The sequence below is a fragment of the Mauremys reevesii genome, linkage group 9, assembly GCF_016161935.1.
Source record: "Mauremys reevesii isolate NIE-2019 linkage group 9, ASM1616193v1, whole genome shotgun sequence".
NCBI lineage: Eukaryota > Metazoa > Chordata > Testudines > Geoemydidae > Mauremys > Mauremys reevesii.
The window spans coordinates 74,869,857-74,889,732 of NC_052631.1; the positions used below are offsets into that span (position 1 = coordinate 74,869,857).

The following is a 19,876-nucleotide window of genomic DNA, read 5'->3' on the forward strand; positions in this document are numbered from 1 at the left end:
TCACTTTATTGATCTTGACAGGACCAAGCCCTTTAGGCTTTCTCCTCGCCTCTTTGTGGCCATATCTGGCTTTTTAAAAGGCTGGGCTATCTCATCACAAAGAATCACTCAATGGATCACACACTGTATTTCCATCTTTTTCAAGTGGCTTCACCAGGAGGCAGGCAACATCTTCAGCCTCCTTCAGAAACGTTTTGATTGTCTTCAATCTGCAAGCATCAACGTGGAGCAAGCAACTCATTAACCTTTGTCCAACATTATGCCCTTGACTTACCAGCTAGGTCAGATGCCAAGTAATACAGTTAGAATGCCTCATTCCCACCATACAGTGAGAATACTGCTGACAAGTTGCCTATTGTGAGATTCACACAAATACTTGGATTGAACTATTATTTACACTACCTCAGTTATGGTTCTTAGATGTTGTAGTTAGTGTGGCTCCCATGACTCACTCTCCATCCCTGCTTGTTGACATCCTCGGTACCTATGGGCTTTGAATTGTGAGGGAACTGAGGGAGGGTCCTGGCCACCCCAACCTTTAAATGAAAGCATGAGGAGGTGTATGTGCAGCCCCTATGGACGTAACTATTCAAAAACTCAGGTCCACACTGACTATATCTCAAAGAACCACAGTTATATATCATACAGTAATCATTCTGTTCTTTGTCAGTTGCTGCCATATATCAAAACTGAAATTTACAAAGGATAGAAATTTTGATTTGCAAAGAGAATAAATACAACATTTGAAAAGCAAAGGCTCATGCGTATTTACTCTGTTTTCACTTGCTGCCTTTATTTGACATGTGGAAGATTTTATGACAGATGAAATCTTTAACAGCAGATTAAAATTCAGCATGTGTTGGTTCAACAATTAGAAATTATTATTTATGCTATCTGTATAGTTCTCTCAAACTTTTTTCAATAGCATATGTTCTAATTTAGGATGGTGCTCCGAAAGAGGAAGAGAAATTGAGTAAGGAAATAGAGGCTATTCAGATACAGTAACTCCTCATTTGAAGTTGTCCCAATTAATGTTGTTTCGTTGTTACATTGCTGATCAATTAGAGAACATGCTCATTTAAAGTTGTGCAATGCTCCCTTATAACGTTGTTTGGCAGCCGCCTGCTTTGTCCACTGATTGCAGAAAGAGCAGACCGTTGGAGCTAGGTGGTGGGGGCTTGGGACCAGGATAGACCAACAGCCCCCCATCAGCTCCCCACTCCCCTAAGTCCCCTGTGTGGCAGCTGCCCAGCAGGCTATCAAGTGCCGGCAGTTCAACTGTCCTTCCTCCCACTGCCTTGGAGCTGCTCCTGGGAGCCTCCTGCTTGGTGTGCGGGGGCGGGGAAGAGGGAGGCTAATGTAAAGGTGTCCCCCTCCCCCTGCTCTTCCTGCCACCTGCTTACCCCATCTCCATAGAGCGGGTGGGGTGGGGGTGGGGAAGAACACAACAGGGCTCAGGATGGAGGTAGCTTGCTGGCAGCAGCTGCTGTCTCAACTTGCTGATCTATTTAAAAAGGCAATGTACTTACAGTGCAGTCAGTATACTTAAAGGGGCAATGCACCTCTCTCTCTCTCACACACACACGCTCGCACACACACACACTCTCTGTCTCTCTCTGCCATGCTGTCTCCCCTCCCTCCTTTTGTGCTGCCTTGTAGAGTGTGAGGCTACATTAACAATGTGTTAACTCTTGAGGGCTCAGCCGAGTGCTAGTTCATCATTTAGCAGTAAGGTATTCCCTGGGAAATATCTCACCCTCTGACTTCACCACCTCAACCAAACTTCACAGTCATCATTGCTCTGTACAGTATTAAATCGTTTGTTTAAAACTTACTCTGTGTGTGTGTGTGTGTGTGTGTGTGTGTATTTTGTCTGGGGAAAAAAATTCCCTGTAACCTAGCCCCCCCGCTGACATTAATTCTTATGGCAAAATTGGATTCGCTTAAAGTCACATTTTTTAGGAACATAACTACAACATTAAGCGAGGAGTTACAATATATGTTCCTCTTGTAGATCTAAAAGAAAATGGAATAGTCATTTTTATCAATAACTTTGAAAAAGGAAAAATACTATTCTTATTAAACTACTCCATCTAATTTATTTGAACTATAGTTATATTTGACTGAACAGCAACCTAGTTTGATGCTATCCTCTAAAAAATGTTGGAGAACACTGTATGGGAGCCTGCCATCTTGAATTTTCTAATGCTGTTATTACTGTAGCTGGAATAGATACATAACTAAGACCAAATGGGCATTGATGCCTCTGTCTTGGAGCTGTAGGCATGGTCATATGTGAAAATTTATAGTATAGACTCTTAATATACCTAGCTCTTATGTAGTGCTTTCATCGATAGACCCCGAAGCACTTTACAAAGGAGAGAAGTATCATTATCCCCATCTTACAGATGGGGAAAGTGAGGCATTGGGGAGTTGCAGTGACTTTCCCAAGGTCATCCCATAGGCCACTGGCAGAGCTGCCTGTGCACTAGCTTCTGAGCCATGAATAAAAAGTAGACCTCCATGTATTTTTTTTATGTTGAAAGCAGTTGAATTTGTTTCAAACCTTTAAAAGACTCTTCAACTATACATAAAGAAAATTCCTTTTTAAAGGAGGCAAAATAGGTTTCAGAATAGGAAGTCATTGCCAAAATGCTAATCCCCTTTATAAATGCTTTAGACCTGGAGGCAAGATTTGGCCAATAGATATGTATATCATTATCTTCCATTCAAATCCTCAGGTGGATAGCAGACCACACAACCCCCACGTTTCCTTTATTAAACAGAAAATCACTTTAACTAATCTGTCTTCAACAAATCCCTTATACAAGGTGTGCCTTATTAATGTTTTGCCTCTATATCACATTCCGTATATAATAAGGCAGACAAATAAACAGTGACAAGTTTTTAAAGTGCTTGTACACAAATGCTAGAAGTCTAAATAATAAGCTGGGTGAACTAAAATGCCTCGTTAAAGGAGGATATTGATAGGCATCACAGAAATCTGGTGGAGTGAGGACAGTCAATGGGACACAGTCATTCTGGGGTACAAAACATATTGGAAGGACAGAACAGGTTTTGCGGGGTGGGGCGGAGTGGCACTATATGTGAAAGAAAATGTAGAATCAAATGAAGTAAAAATCATAAATGAATCAACATGTTCCATAGAATCTCTATGGATAGTAATTTCATGCTCTAATAAGAATATAACAGTCTATTATCAACCACCTGACCAGGACAGTGATAATGACTATTAAATGCTAAGGAAGATTAGAGAGGCTATCAAAGAACTCAATAATAGTGGGGGATTTCAATTATCTCCATATGGACTGGGTACATGTCACCTCAGGATGAAATGCAGAGACAACATTTCTCGATACTTTAAATGACTGCTTCTTGGAGTAGCTGGTACAGGAACCCACAAGGGGAGAGGCAATTCTTGATCTAGTCCTGAGTGAAGCGCAGGATCTGGTCCAAGAGGACCGCTTGGAAATAGTGACCATAATATAATATTTAACATTCCTGTGGTGGGAAGAACACCTCAGCAGCCCAACACTGTGGCATTTAATTTCAGTAGGGAGAACTATGCAAAAATGAGGAGGTGAGTTAAACAGAAATTAAAAGGTACAGTGACTAGAGTGAAATCCCTGCAAGCTGCATGGACATTTTTCAAAGATACCATAATAGAGGCCCAACTTAAATGTATACCCCAAATTAAAAAATACAATAAAAACTAAAAAAGAGCTACTGTGGCTTAACAACCATGTAAAAGAAGCAGTGAGAGATAAAAAGGCATCTTTTAAAAAGTGGAAGTCAAATCCTATTCAATTTATTCATAAATGATCTGGAGAAAGGGGTAAACAGTGAGGTGGCAAAGTTTGCAGATGATACTAAACTGCTCAAGATAGTTAAGACCAAAGCAGACTCTGAAGAACTTCAAAAAGATCTCACAAAACGAAGTGATTGGGCAACAAAATGGCAAATGAAATTTAACGTGGATCAATGTAAAGTAATGCACATTGGAAAAAATAACCCCAACTATACATACAATATGATGGAGGCTAATTTAGCTACAACTAATCAGGAAAGAGATCTTGGCGTCATCGTGGATAGTTCTCTGAAGACGTCCACGCAGTGTGCAGCGTCAGTCAAAAAAGCAAACAGGATGTTAGGAATTGTTAAAAAAGGGTAGAGAATAAGACAGAGAATATCTTATTGCACTTATATAAATCCATGGTAAGCCCACATCTTGAATACTGCATACAGATGTGGTGGTCTCATCTAAAAAAACATACTGGCATTAGAAAAGGTTTAGAGAAAGGCAACTAAAATGATTAGGGGTTTGGAACGTCTCCCATATGAGGCGAGATTAAAGAGACTAGGACTTTTCATCTTGGGACTGAGGAGACTAAGGGGGGATATGATAGAGGTACACCTTTACCCTGATATAATGCGACCTGATTAACACGAATTCGGATATAACGCGATAAAGCAGCGCTTCGGGGGTGGGTAGGGCTGCGTGCTCCGGTGGATCAAAGCAAGTTCGATATCGCGCGGTTTCACCTATAACGCAGTAAGATTTTTTTTGGCTCCCGAGGACAGTGTTAAGTTGGGGTAGAGGTGTATATAAAATCATGAATGGTGTGGAGAAAGTGAATAAGGAAAAGTTATTTACTTGTTCCCATAATATAAGAACTAGGGGCCACCAAATGAAATTAATGGGCAGCAGGTTAGCAGGTTTAAAACAAATAAAAGGAAGTAGTTCTTCACACAGCGCACAGTCAACATGTTGAATTCCTTGCCTGAGGAGGTTGTGAAGGCTAGGACTATAATAGGGTTTAAAAGAGAACTAGATAAATTCATGGATGTTAAATCCCTTAAAGGCTATTAGCCAGGATGGGTAAGGAATGGTGTCCCTAGCCTTTGTTTGTCAGAGAATGGAGATGGATGGAAGGAGAGAGATCACTTGATCATTACCTGTTAGGTTTACTCCCTCTGGGGCATGTGGCATTGGCCACTGTCGGCAGACAGGATACTGGGCTGGATGGACCTTTGGTCTGACCCAGTATGGCCATTCTTATGTCTGTCTTCAGTCTGCCCCATTCTCCAGAAAGGAGTGTAACACTGAATTCATTAAACTTAACATAGAACAGAAAAGTGGTGTGAACAATATGAAATGGAAGGTATTAGGAGATGGTGACTTTTTTTTTGAACAGAAGAAACTTGTCATAACCTTAAATTAGTGCCATGACTATAGTGTTTTACTGAAATACTGTGTATAAAAAAACCTATACCACATAATGCGAATTAAGGAATCTGAACTACAGTGCACTGGTGATCTTCCAGAAAACACCATCCTAGCCACCATGGATGTGGAGGCTCTCTACACAAACATCCCACACACAGATGGAATACAAGCTGTCAGGAACAGTATCCCTGATGACACAGCACAACTGGTTGCTGAGCTCTGTGACTTTATTCTCACGCACAATTATTTCAAATTTGGTGACACTATATACCTCCAGACCAGTGGCACCGCTAAGGGCACGCACATGGCCCCACAATATGCCAACATTTTTATGGCTGACCTGGAACAACGCTTTTTCAGCTCTTGTCCACTCATGCCCCTTCTCTGCCTATGCTTCATTGATAACATCTTCATCATCTGGACCCATGGGAAGGAGACTCTGGTTAGAATTCCACCATGATTTCAACAACTTCCACCCCACCATCAACCTCAGCCTGGATCAATCTACACAGGAGGTCCACTTCCTAGACACCACGGTACAAATAAGTGACGGTCACATTAACACCACCCTATACCGAAAACCCACCGACCGCTATGCCTACCTTCATGCCTCTAGCTTCCATCCCGGACACATCACACGATCTATCGTCTACAGCCAAGCGCTGAGGTATAACCACATTTGCTCCAACACCTCAGACAGAGACCAACACCTACGAGATCTTCACCAAGCATTCTCAAAACTACAATACCCACACGAGAAGATAAGGAAACAAATCAACAGAGCCAGACGTGTACCCAGAAGCCTCCTGCTGCAAGACAAGCTCAAGAAAGAAACCAACAAAACTCCACTGGCCATCACCTACAGTCCTCAGCTTAAACCTCTCCAACGCATCACAAGTGATCTACAGCCCATCCTGGACAATGATCCCTCACTTTCACAGACCTTGGGAGGCAGGCCAGTCCTCGCCCACAGGCAACCCGCCAACCTTAAGCATATTCTCACCAGCAACCACACACCGCACCATAGTAACTCTAACTCAGGAACCAATCCATGCAACAAACCTCAATGCCAACTCTGCCCACGTATCTACACCAGCGACACCATCACAGGACCTAACAAGATCAGCTACAACATCACTGGTTCATTCACCTACATGCCCACCAATGTTCTATACGCCATCATGTGCCAGCAATGCCCCTCGGCTATGTACATTGGCCAAACTGGACAGTCCTTATGTAAAAGGATAAATGGACACAAGTCAGATATTAGAAATGGCAATATACAAAAACCTGTAGGAGAACACTTCAACCTCCCTGGACACACAATAGCAGATTTAAAGGTAGCCATCCTGCAGCAAAAAAACTTCAGGACCAGACTTCAAAGAGAAACTGCTGAACTTCAGTTCGTTTGCAAATTTAACTCCATCAGCTCAGGATTAAACAAAGACTGTGCATGGCTAGCCAACTACAAAAGCAGTTTCTCCTCCCTTGGTGTTCATACCTCAACTGCTAGAAGAGGGCCTCATCCTCCCTGATTGGAACTAACCTCGTTATCTCTAGACTGATTCTTGCCTGCATATTTATACCTGCCTCCTGGAAACTTCCATTACATGTGTCTGATGAAGTGGGTATTCACCCATGAAAGCTTATGCTCCAATACATCTGTTAGTGTATACGGTGCCACAGGACTCTTTGTTGCTTTGAACTAATTTGTCATCTTTAAAAAATATTTCTATAACTTGAAAACTTTTGATGAAGGATTTTTTTGCTCCAAGTGTGCAGATAACTTCTCATGAAATCATAGACCAAGCAGCACAAAAGGGTAATGCATTAGAAGGTAATAACATATGAATAAGGGACTAATATAAACTTCCTTTACTTATGCAGTACAGTTTTTTTCTGCCGCCTTACTTACATGTGTACTTAGAACCTGTGGTCATGTAATTTTGACTGTATTGCAATGCATACTTGCAAAATGGCAGAGTTAAGGCTGGAAACACAACCTTAATCGTCTTGCCTGCCTCTTTTGATTGCCATATTCTGCAGATTTAGCTGTTACTTTTTTTAGCATTGTTCCCTATGTGCTTATAGAAAACCCACCACCCTCTCAACTTTAAGACTGCTTTTCCAGATTTTCTTTTTTTTATTTTGTGGTCAAGAATTGTATGCTTGTGTATGTCAGGGGCCATTACGCTAGAAATTTGGAGGCAACAGGTGGGCTTGTTGAAGCTGGGCTGATGCCAAATTCAGAGGAAAAAGAAAACCCCTAACTCTTGGCCTCTGGGGTTGGATATGCCAACTTCCTGTCTCCCACTTCCCATTTAATTTTGTTTCCAATACTGCCAGGACCAGCTCTCAGAAGAGAGATGAAGACAGATGAATTCTACGATGTCACTGTGATGACACTTCAAAGTCTGAAGTTGCCTATGCAATACAAACAACATAATTGCTACAAAGTCCAGATGTCTGGTGGTCCTGCCCTAACTGCAATGAATGCCATACTCCTCCTTAACCTAATATACAGCAAAAAACCCATACATATAGTGTGACAAAGTGGTATCATATGCAATCAGTAACCCCAGAAGAAAAAATTGGTTGTGGATGATGAATCTGCAGAAGGCCACCTTTGTCTGCTCCTGTTCATATATAGGCAAGCAGCTTGTCAGACAGACAGTCCCAGCATCCAGACATACTCCATCATACACCCAGGGGTGTAAGTCAGAGCCGCCCCCCCCCCCCCATCCAGGCTCAACCCATAATTTGGCTTGTCTGGGAAGGGCCATCCCTCTTTTATGTATGCAGGCAGGTATCTTCTGTATCAACTGATGTTTTTTCAGTTGTCGCCCCAAATAAAGCACATTACTGTAATTGAGTCTGGTTGAAGGTGACAAAGGTAAGGTGGTTGAGGCTTGTATCAGAAAGGAAATGTCTCAACTTTCCTAACAGGAGCAGGTGAGGGTGGGAAACTCTGCCATTGCTTTCTGGAAATACAGAAGAGGTTGAGGATCTAACAAATCCCAACTTTTAATTGTTAATTCAAAAAGTTTGGGCAGACTCCTTTAATCAAGGGACAAATGCCATTTCTGTTTCTAATATCTATTCCCCCATGCTACCAAAGTTTTTTTTGTCTTCTCTGGCTTGAGCCTCAGATTGTTACAGATCATCCAGGAATTGGTTGAAGGCAGGACACTGGGAAAACCTATTGACTATTGCTTGCATCCGAAGAAGTGGGTATTCACCCACGAAAGCTCATGCTACAAAACGTCTGTTAGTCTATAAGGTGCCACAGGATTCTTTGCTGCTTCTACAGAACCAGACTAACACGGCTACCCCTCTGATACTATTGACTATGCCATTCCAATATATTTATTTAAAAAAAAAAAAGAAAGAAAAGATGATGTGGGGGACAGAGCTGTGTGTCATCAAAGTATCAATTGCACTGCAAAGCAAATTATCCAGTATTACTTTGAGTTCTCTTTGAGAGAAAAGGATTGAGCCACATAAGCACAATTTAGCTATTCCTGCTGTGGTTTCCAGGCATGTCAAAAGAACCTTGCAGTCAGTGATATCAAAATTTGCTGATAGATCTTTTAAAATAATAAAAAAAATCACCGTAGATGCTTAATGACTTACTGAAGGTAAAGACTGATCAATTTGTTCACACTAGCAAAGCAAATCTTTAAAAGAGATCAAGGAATTCTAGAATTCTCCTTCTTCCTTAACTATATTTCCCCAAAAAATTGATTAAAAACAAGAGAATAATCATCCTGCCTAATAAGTATCAGTCTCACATATAACTTCTTGATCATGGTCCTAACAATCTTCTTAAGAATCGCTGGATATCCCAAGAAGGATGTGAGGCCAAATTGCCGGTTGTAATTTAGAGCTCTGAGTGCTTCCAGAATCAGAGTGAGCAAAACTTCCTGAAACACAAGAAGAGGACGACTTCTGCACCACCTGCTCTGTATGCACATCTTTTGCCATGCAGGTCAATAATTTAGTTGCAGATTGGGCTCATTTCTCTCTCAAACATCAAACGGTCATTATTTTTAATTCCTCTGTGTCATAGATCAGGACCCTGGAACACTTAATCCTAAAACGTGAATATTTTGCAACCTTACCTGTAGTGTAAATACCGAATTTATACCAAATGTTTATTCAGTATGAGCAAAAGTGATGACTGAAACCTGATTTTATTTTGGAACCTTAATTCATAGGTAAGCATCAAACTATCTTCAAAGAAATCTCCATCACGCACATATTGATACTGTAAGATCACAAATTGCTCTGAAGTCTTTACAGTGGATTGCTTATTCTGGGACTTTCACATTTTAAGGAACTTTAGAAATATACTGGAATTGTTTTAGAGTTTCTCTCTAAGCTGTGACTTTTCTCATAGTTTTAGAGTAGACTAGTAATATTGGTTTAATATTTTCAGTGGTTTAATTTTCTTTACTTTTAATGGTAGCATTTTTTTTAAAAGGAAAACCTCTTGATACTGCATTGTTTGGAACTCTGCAGTATTTAATCATTGATCCCCATGACCACTTCAAAAGGTCCATTTGTCTTTTGCGGAAAATTCTTGCCATGATCATTTATGCCACCTTTTGTATTTATGTGTTAAGCAAGGTCTGGTAGGGGCTTGGATGGAAGGTGTCAAAAAAGGTCTGTAGTGGGAAGTGTTAATTCAGTTGGAGGCACTCTTCTGTCTTAGTAAACACCTAATTGTACCATTGTGTGGCTGACTAAAATGCAAAACTAAAGCCCTAGTTGCTGGTAGTCCATAAAGCTCCCCTAATACACCACTTTTTTTTTTCTTTCTCCTAACCTATGTTAGATTATGCCTGTTTTGGATTGTAGCTGCCTCTGGTGGGTGTGAAGTGACCCCTACCTATATACATTTGTAAAGTTTGATCTGTTGGATGAAAGGCACTGAATAAATGTAAGCTGTTCTTTTTATTATAGTGATAGCACCCAAGGCATTTCCAGCTATAATACAGAATTTAGGTAGTTGTTGTAGTACATTAATGTAAACTGAATGTGAAATGAGGTAATATGTACACTGGTCAGTCTAAAAATACAGTGTTCCCTATGAGTCAGATGTCATCACTTTTACCTGATTGGCATTTCAGAGTATTCTCTTCTAATGTATATTTTGGAAAGGTAATAATTGGAGATATACCAATCTTCCTAGAACTGGAAGGGACCTTGAAAGGTCATTGAGTCCAGCTCCCTGCCTTCACTAGCAGGACCAGTTTTTGCCCCAGATCCCTAAGTGGCCCCCTCAAGGATTGAGCTCACAACCCTGGGGTTAGCAGGCCAATGCTCAAACCACTGAGCTATCCCTCCCCCCAAGAGAGTTGATAGACTAAACACTTTATAACTTGATAACAGGATATAAAATTATGTTGGTTTCTTTCAGGATTTATGGCTTTATAATAATTTTTGTACTTATGTATTCATTCTTTAAGAGGGTGTCCTGACAGCCCCCACTGGTATAGAAGACCTTTGCTATAGTAGAACCAGCACATTCCTGCACAAGCAGTAATGGGTAAAGGATACAGAAGGTCAACTCCACCTGCATGCTTCAAAGCTCTGCTAGGGATGTGTTTCTTCATTTGAAAGTCTGGTGGAACCAGAGTATCTGTGATCTACTTAAATCTGTTTTAGTATACAGTATGCCAGCTATATAGCTACTGCAGCTGCTCAAAATTGCACTGCCTTGATGATTCAAACTGTGCGCCAGGGAGATTATTTGGCCCTTATTTTCTACAATAGGCAATATGTTCCCTAATTTGGGAAACTGAATATTCCCATATTTTGAGGATTAGTAGCTGCCCTAGTAAACAAAGTTTACATAATCTTCTGTTTTCCTCATACTGTGTTGTTTGTTCCTACTAACAGTTAAACATAAGTTCTGTTCTGTGTTAGTATCATTGTGCCTTCCCACAGAGATCTAATGTGTTTTACATTGAAGGTAATAAACTTAAGAGAATTTACCATATCATGAGTCATAGATAGATGACATAAATGTAAGATAAATACGACTATCATATAATGAGCAATATGTGTTAACTTCCTTTTAATTAAAAAAGATGTAATCCTCTTTACTGGCCTTTGTAATTTATATATTTAATATATTGAATACAATTCAGATTAAGCCTATTAACCACTAGAATATGAGAATTTTATTGTTGCTCTACAAGAAAGTGCCTGACAGCTGGTATATCTTTTCAGTAAAGAAGGGACTCTTTGGTGATGTATAATAGAGAAATAAGCATTTTTTCTTTTAAATAACAATAGTAGAGATCCTGTTGAGTGTCGCAGAATTGTAAAGAGCCTTATTAAGCTCTTGGTAACAGTTAAAAGAAATACTTTTCTCCCAAGGACTTTCTGAGCTTCAAATATAAGTCCTCTAGAGAGAACCTCAAGAATAGCAGGTGCTCTGATCCAAGATAGGAAGGTTCATGTGGTCAAAAGACTATCTGGATTTGGATACTGGTTTCTGTGGGGGAAGAAAATCTTTTAAATTAAATTTGCTGTCTTTTTTTATAATAATAATCTTTTGATACTCATTTTTAAATGTTCAGCAGCAGCAAAAGATATGGTTTACATTCTAAACCAAGGCTTTTGCAGCAGAACTTGCAACATGGTCTGACTTTGGCCACATTGTAAGAGGTGCTTAGCACCCTCCACTTCTAGATCAAGCCCTTTGAGTGTGCTAGTACATGTGCGCACACTGCTATCTGATCTAAAGTCTCTGAGTGCTAGTAATAATTCAGTTGCATGGTTCTGAGTACAATTTTGAAAGTATATGATATGGCTCATGTCATACGGAGAGATCTCTCTGATTCTGAGGTTCAGACTTCTGTCTCTCAGGATGTTAAATTCTGGTATATTGCTGTACTTACTTCACTTTCCATTTCTTATCACAATATAGAAGTTGTTTACAATCAGTCACAATTAATCTTATTTTTTTCTAATATATTTCTAGAATGTGTGCCGTATTTGGTGGAATCTATTGTCTTCGCCATTCAGTACAGTGCCTTGTAGTGGACAAAGAATCTGGACGGTAAGGGTAATACTGTACGAGTAACCTTTATACATAAAACACAGTTTAAAAAATGCTGAAGTTGATTTAAAAAAAATATTCTTCAAAGATCCTCCTTAGTATTAAGAACACATCAACCTTGATTAAAAGTAATTTGTGTATAGGTCCTCCAGAACAAGGAAAGTGGGTCTAGAATATAGAAACTAAATTAATTTCCCTGTGATATTACTACAGCTCCTGATCACCCAAGCTTGGAAGACAAATCATTTCAGCTGCCGGGGGGCTGGTGATGAGTGATGTTAGTTTTCCTTGTGGCCTTACCTACTCTAATTGATTTTCATCAGATGACAACAAAGCCCTCTGTTATTGCATTTTTAAAAATGGAGCTCACCTAAAGACTCATCAGATTAATCTTTGCTGATAATGCATGTCACTCCAAGAGAAAAGACTTTAATGAGTTTTTAGGTAGATTGTTGTCATAAACTATGCTGCCCTCTTATCCTAGGATAAATTCTTTTACAGCAGTATCAGGCCTGCAGGCAGGTTTAAAGTTGAGTGAAGAAAAATCATCCCACATTTCCCCCTCTCCTTCCACCCCGCCGTGACATTGCTTGCACCTCTGTGGATTGTTATAGTTACCATTATATGTGTCTTTTTTTTTTCCAAGGATTTAAAAGTCAAAATGGTCACAAACTGAAACTTGATGATCTAAATCTTGTTCTGAGAGTAAACTTAATTTTAAAAACAAAACAAAAAAAGTTAAAGTATTTTTTCTATGTTGGACATTTCTAAGTTTATTGGAATGGAAACAAAGTAGTGTAAGTTACTGCTTTAGAGGTGCTGTGCAGCATTCAACAGCTGTTGAGTTCTAAGCCAGAGGTATGGTAACTTAGCGGTGGTGGCTGAAGTGATTCCTATAAATGGTTTGTAAGATGTTTTGATTTCTTTTCAGATGAAATAAACTGTACACGGAAATTCTTGGTTTTTGTGTTCTGGGATTTTTATTCTCTGGAATTCTTGTTTTGTTTTGTTTCCAGGTGCTTTGTGTGAGCTTTTGTAACTCTGTGTTTTTAAACTGTTGTTCAGTTTCTGTTGACAAATATTTCAGAGTTTGTAAGGAAGATATTGAAAATCAGTTCTTGTTTGTTAGACAATGTTAATGGGCTTGTGCAATAACATTTTAATAAGGATAAATGTTTAATATGTTAATTGAAATTGACACAACTCACTTATGTTGCATGGTTCTCACAGCTAAACTGAACCTTACCATATTGTGCTTACATATGCACGTAACACCAATTCTTTGTGGGCTACTGAAATTCTAGGAACATACAGAGTTGCCAGTTTTAGTGCTAACTACGCCACAGTTGATTCAGTAGTATTAATTGCTTAACACAGCAGTTCCCAAACTTCAGTCCATGGACCACTAGTAAGCCGCAGAGGGCTGACTGGTCCAGTGATGCTGATTCTCCTCCTTGTTACCAGCTGATTCTGCATGACTCCAGGAACTTTCAAATTAAAGCCTTGTGTGCATGTAGAAGCAACTGGAAATGAGGAGGAGAAGCTGACATAGCTATTGCTAAACAAGAGAGGAAACAAAAATCACCTCTGGGGAGCAAGCCTCCAGTGGGGCTATGACTCACAGCCACCAAAAGGAGAGCAGTGTTCAGGGGAGACAAGGAATAGATGGCTGGGCAACATGTGATGATAAATGTAATATGTGGTTTCAAAGAGGAGGGGAGATATCTCCTGGTCCACTCCTCTATTAAGATGTAGTGCATTCTGTGAAAAACTTGGAAAACTTTCTTCTTTAACCCATTTATTTGAGATCAGGTCACCTAGTAATTCCCCCTCCCCCAGTTTTCTGATTTTTGCCCCCTCATTTCCTATCCAATTGACCTCTCATCTTTTAGATATTCTCCCCATCTCTCTTCTAATTACTCTCTTAGTCCCTGTTGGTGACCTTTTTTCACACAATACAGTTTTTTTTTTCTTTCCAGCATGGCCCAAATGCTGTGTGTTATCAGAATTTATCCACCATTGGTGCCATCTTTGCCTCTTTTATGGCCACAACATTCCTCTTATTTATTTGTCTTGCCAATTATTTCTACTATTGCATCTCTCCTGTTTTCTGTATTTTTTTTTTCATGGAAAGAATCCATGCAGCATCACACTGCTAAGCATTTCAGACTCTTCATAGAAACTTGACTCGTGAACTTACCACTCTTTGCCTGTTAGGTGTGCCCTAAATAATGTGAATACATAATCTATTCACTTCATCAGAGTTCCTGTGTGTCTTCATACTTCCTATATATGCTTGGATCAGCCCATTTGCCTAATTAACTAACCCACTCATACCATTGTAGGGCATCTGCTTCTATTTTCACTGACTGTCTTTACCAGATTCCTTCTTCCTGAAATAATTCACCTTTGAACAGTCATTTAATTACTGTTATCTAAAGCTTTATATGAAAATACTGCATAAAGTCCAGCTGCCCAAAATGTGGTTACCTGCATCGTCCATGGTTTGGGCAATCATGAACACATTAAGCTCATGTTCCAGTCCCTTTCCTGGCTACCAGGCTTCCAATGCCAGTTTTAAGGTCTTCATCCTAATTTTCAAAGCCATCAGTTGACCAAGTCCAGGCTATATTAAAAATAAAAACTAAATTTTAATCTATGAACAACTATGAACAATCTGTGACAGTGTAAAAGACGGGGACAAAGCTTTCTCGGTTGACAGAATACAGCTATGGAACAAACTTCCAGAGAAGATTAGGTGAATCCAGAACCTGACCTTCTAAAGGAAATGGTGCAAAGCCTTTCTTTGTGACACAGCCATTCTAGAGCATTCAAGGATGCCACTCTCAAAGCTAGGACCTCTTTCTGAATCTCCCTCAAGAAATTTCCCTTTTCCCTGCTAAATTTTCACATCTGGCATTTTTGTTCTTTTGATTTGAGTTACATGTGTCTTCCACTTTGAGCTGCCTGTCACTGCTATTAGAAGTTTAGTGTACGGCTTCAGTATCACTGAGTATAAACATACAGTGTATATTGTATACCAGCATTTCTAGTTTACTATCATTCCAAGCATATCCAGATAGTTCATGGATATTTTCATTTTCAGATAATTGGCTTTGGATCACATCTGTACTAGCATACAAAAACCGTTGTATTCATCTGAATGAGTATAGTCTAACATTTGAGGCACACATCCAGAAGATAGATAGTGATCTGTGTGTGACAGATTTTGTAATGGACACAGGCTGATCAAGAGAAGTTGTATAACTCCCCTACAAGTTAGTGCAAGTTCACCAGCAAAGTGGCCACTCAAAGAACAAGGAATAAAATAGACTTGTCCTGGGAGTTTAATAAAGTGATTTTATTTGCTGGTTGGCTATTGTCTGACATGGCCAACAGCTCAGAAAGTTTGTATGAATAACAAAGTTGGACTTGTTTCTCACAGTGGTTTAAGGATACACATGAGGAGCCTCTCTATCACTAAAACAAGTTTTCAGGCCATTACCCACCTTCTCTGAAGCACATCTAAGGATCAATACTGCCTTCCACAGTACCCAATGAAATTCCATCGTCACTAGATTATTGTCCATATCTTATATAATAGAATGGCTTTCTTTAATGTAATTGTTAAATATAGCCCTTTACATGTAGTTTGTCGTATATGAACCGTTACAATAATATGCAAAGAAGAGGTTATAGAAAGTTGGAGTCTTTTAGATATAGCTGTTCCAAGACTTGAATAATGCAACTAAAAGGTTTTTCACTGTAGCAATGTATCTTTGTTTGAACATTTGTTGGATAAATAAGTAATTCTACTTCAATTAAATGTAAAGAAAGGAAGAAAAAAGCTGAAAAGTTTATATAAACAAGCAACCTAATGTAAATCACCAATTTTAAAAAAGGTTTAATTAGTTAAGATACCATGTTGCTAGATATTATAAACTTGACTTAACTCTGGTGTTGTGTGTTAGCAAACTGAAAGAGCATCATGCTGTTTGCCCTAAGGGAAATGCAAATTGAATTTCATTACTGTTATCTTTTTAGTGTCTCTTGCTTTTAATTCTTATATGCTTAGTTGAGATTGCTCATTTAGCTTAATTTGGTAAGATTTAAGGTATTTTAATTCACAACAAGTATATTTCAAGTATGGTTACATTACAAATAATTGCTAACATTTTACGTTGAGCCTACTTTAAATGTGTTTCTACTAAAATAATTCTGGCCCAAAAACTGAAAAGATGTGACAAATGTAAATTTATATTTCTATAAAAAAAGATATAGCAAACACATAGTAATTTACATATCTTTCCTGAATTATTGCATAGTGGCTTTGTCAGTGCTGGTAAGTCCATTTCAAGGATGTCGCCCTTAGTCCATTAGTTTGGATAATGAGCCCTATAAAGTACATTTATAACTCATGGCACTGCAAGGAGATGGATTCTAATTTTCATCCTTTTATCTAGACACATTGAAAGAAGGTCAATGGAGGGTTCTGTATGATTCATTGTCCCAACACATATCAGATGACAGAGACCTGATAATGTCAGTGCATAAGTGTTTTCCTTATTTGGTAGCAGCACTTGAAAGAAATCTTCTCATGATCATCCTTTTGAAGTGAAGTGGAAACTGATATTAAAAGAAGCAAGAAGCTTTTTCTGTTTAAAACCTTATCAGACATATGACTTGATAGCTATTCCTGAACAAAGGAGAGAAAACAACACTTAACAGGAAAATAAAAAGCCTATATAGTTGCTTTTGCTGGCTTTGAGTGATGCAACATGACATTTAATCAACCTTCCCCCTCCAGAATGTTTGGGGTGGGGGTGGGGGGAACTTGTTTCATAAACAATATAAAAGGTTATAATTAGATATGAACTGTGCCAGCTTGACTTGCTTGTTTATTAGCAGTATTTAAATGAGTGCTTTAGAGTGAAATTAGTTCAGCTCACATTTAAAAAAAAATGAAGTAACAAGTGAAATACATGTTGAGTAGAATGATTTACATTATATGTATATGGTATTTCATGTTTAAACTTGATAATAAAAATATTAAACATTTATTTTAAATATTTAATTTTAATATTTAATATATTTAAATGGACTGTGCACTGAAGCTGTTGAATTTAGACAGTGTTAGAATGTTAGATGGGTGGTATGCAAATCGCAATTTGTCCATTATTATAAAATTAATATTTAGATTTTACAACTTTTATACCCTTGTCACTATTAAGTTCTTGCTACCATTCCAACTAAGTTGTGAGTCTATTCTATCTATATTTCTCTTCTGACTCTCATTTCAAGCATCGACTTTCCATAGAAAGTTGAGGTGAAATCCTGGTCTCACTGAAGACCATGCCAACCCTACCATCTACTTAAATAGGGCCGGGATTTCATCTTTTGTGGGATTTTTAGGTTTGTTTACTGTATGAAAACTGACTAATAACTAGTGTTATAGAAAATGTTTATGCTTATTTTGTAATCAGATATTCTATTGGTAGATGAGTAATACATTTTGGAGTGTGCTCCATTGAGGCAACTGATTTGTGTCACTTATTTGGGTAGCCAGTTCGAAAAGGCTTCACTCTTCTAAGTGGGAGGTGTTTTGCACATCAGCCAAAAAGTTCAATGAAAAAGTGTTCAATGTTTTTATACAGAAAGTGATCTGACATTATAAAGTGCCTTAAAAATCCTTTTGAGAATTCAGGATTAAACCTTAAAGATCTTTGTGACATTAAAACAAAAAAAAATAGCCCCAAAGGAAGAAACTGTAGAATGTGTATCCTACTTGAAGTTGAACTAAGAACAGCAGTCATTAAGAAGGGTATCCTCTGAAATTGTAGTCTTGTCCAGTACATTCAGCTTCTCAGCTTTGAGAAAATATAAACAAACATGGCTTCAAAGCATGTCAGCTGGTCAATAGTGACAACTTTTAATTATTGCCCTTAGGAAACATTGTTCAATTTGTTTCCAACAATGTTTTAACCTTTAGTTGCTAAGTGTAACTATTTTGTTTTTATTCTTCAAGTGATGGTCTTTATGTGTATTCCACTCTTGGGTACACGTGCCTAAGTTCGAATTTTTTTTACAGGAAGTGTCCATTGACCCATACATGCACCGTAGATTTATTTGTACCCTGAAACAAAGGCTTCAAGGGTGATGCACAAGAACACCTCTCCAGTTCCTTCTTACTGCTGCACGGTCTGAGTTAGACTCTTCAGTGCCCTCAGCTCCTCTCTGTTGCAACATTTCTGTAAATATATTGTATATAGTTTGTTTTGCTGACCGACACATAGAAAACATAAACTGTTGAGCAATAGTCAACATGGTTTCTGTAAAGGGAATCGTGTCTTACTAATCTATTAGAGTTCTCTGAAGGGGTCAACAAATATGTGGACAAGGGGGATCCAGTGGACGTAATGTACTTAGATTTCCAGAAAGCCTTTGACAACGTCCCTCACCAAAGGCTCTTACGTAAATTAAGCTGTCATGGGATAAAAGGGAAGGTCCTTTCATGGATTGAGAAATGGTTAAAAGACAGGGAACAAAGGGTAGGAATTAATGGTAAATTCTCAGAATGGAGAGGGGTAACTAGTGGTGTTCCCCAAGGGTCAGTCCTCAGACCAATCCCATTCAACTTATTCATAAATGATCTGGCGAAAGGGGTAAACAGTGAGGTGGCAAAGTTTGCAGATGATACTAAACTGCTCAAGATAGTTAAGACCAAAGCAGACTGTGAAAAACTTCAAAAAGATCTCACAAAACTAAGTGATTGGGCAACAAAATGGCAACTGAAATTTAATGTGGATAAGTGTAAAGTAATGCATGTTGGGGAAAAAATAACCCCAACTATATATACAATATGTTGGGGGCTAATTTAACTACAATGAGTCAGGAAAAAGATCTTGGAGTCATCGTGGATAGTTCTCTGAAGATGTCCACACAGTGTGCAGAGGTGGTAAAAAAAGCAAACCGGATGTTAGGAGTAATTAAAAAGCGGATAGAGAATAAGATTGAGAATATATTATTGCCCTTATATAAATCGATGGTATGCCCACATCTCGAATACTGCATACAGATGTGGTCTCCTCACCTCAAAAAAGATATACTGGCACTAGAAAAGGTTCAGAAAAGGGCAACTAAAATGATTAGGGGTTTGGAGAGGGTCCCATATGAGGAAAGATTAAAGAGGCTAGGACTCTTCAGCTTGGAAAAGAGGAGACTGAGGGGGGATATGATAGAGGTATATAAAATCATGAGTGATGTGGAGAAAGTGGATAAGGAAAAATTATTTATTTATTCCCATAATACAAGAACTAGGAGTCACCAAATGAAATTAATAGGCAGCAGGTTTAAAACAAATAAAAGGAAGTTCTTCATGCAGTGCACAGTCAACTTGTGGAACTCCTTACCTGAGGAGGTTGTGAAGGCTAGGACTATAACAGCGTTTAAAAGGGAGCTGGATAAATTCATAGAATATCAGGGTTGGAAGGGACCTCTGGAGGTCATCTAGTCCAACCCCTCTGCTCAAAGCAGGACCAATCCCCAGATAGATTTTT

General features: G+C 38.8%; 1 protein-coding gene across 1 annotated transcript in view; it reads left to right on the top strand.

The window, feature by feature from the left end:
- Positions 1 to 19,876, top strand: part of CHM (CHM Rab escort protein) — a 147,789-nt gene that overhangs the window by 97,288 nt on the left and 30,625 nt on the right. The window contains exon 9 of the mRNA XM_039489240.1: positions 12,243 to 12,320. Within this exon, the coding sequence (XP_039345174.1) occupies positions 12,243 to 12,320 (78 nt within the window). The remainder of the gene's footprint in view (positions 1 to 12,242; positions 12,321 to 19,876) is intronic.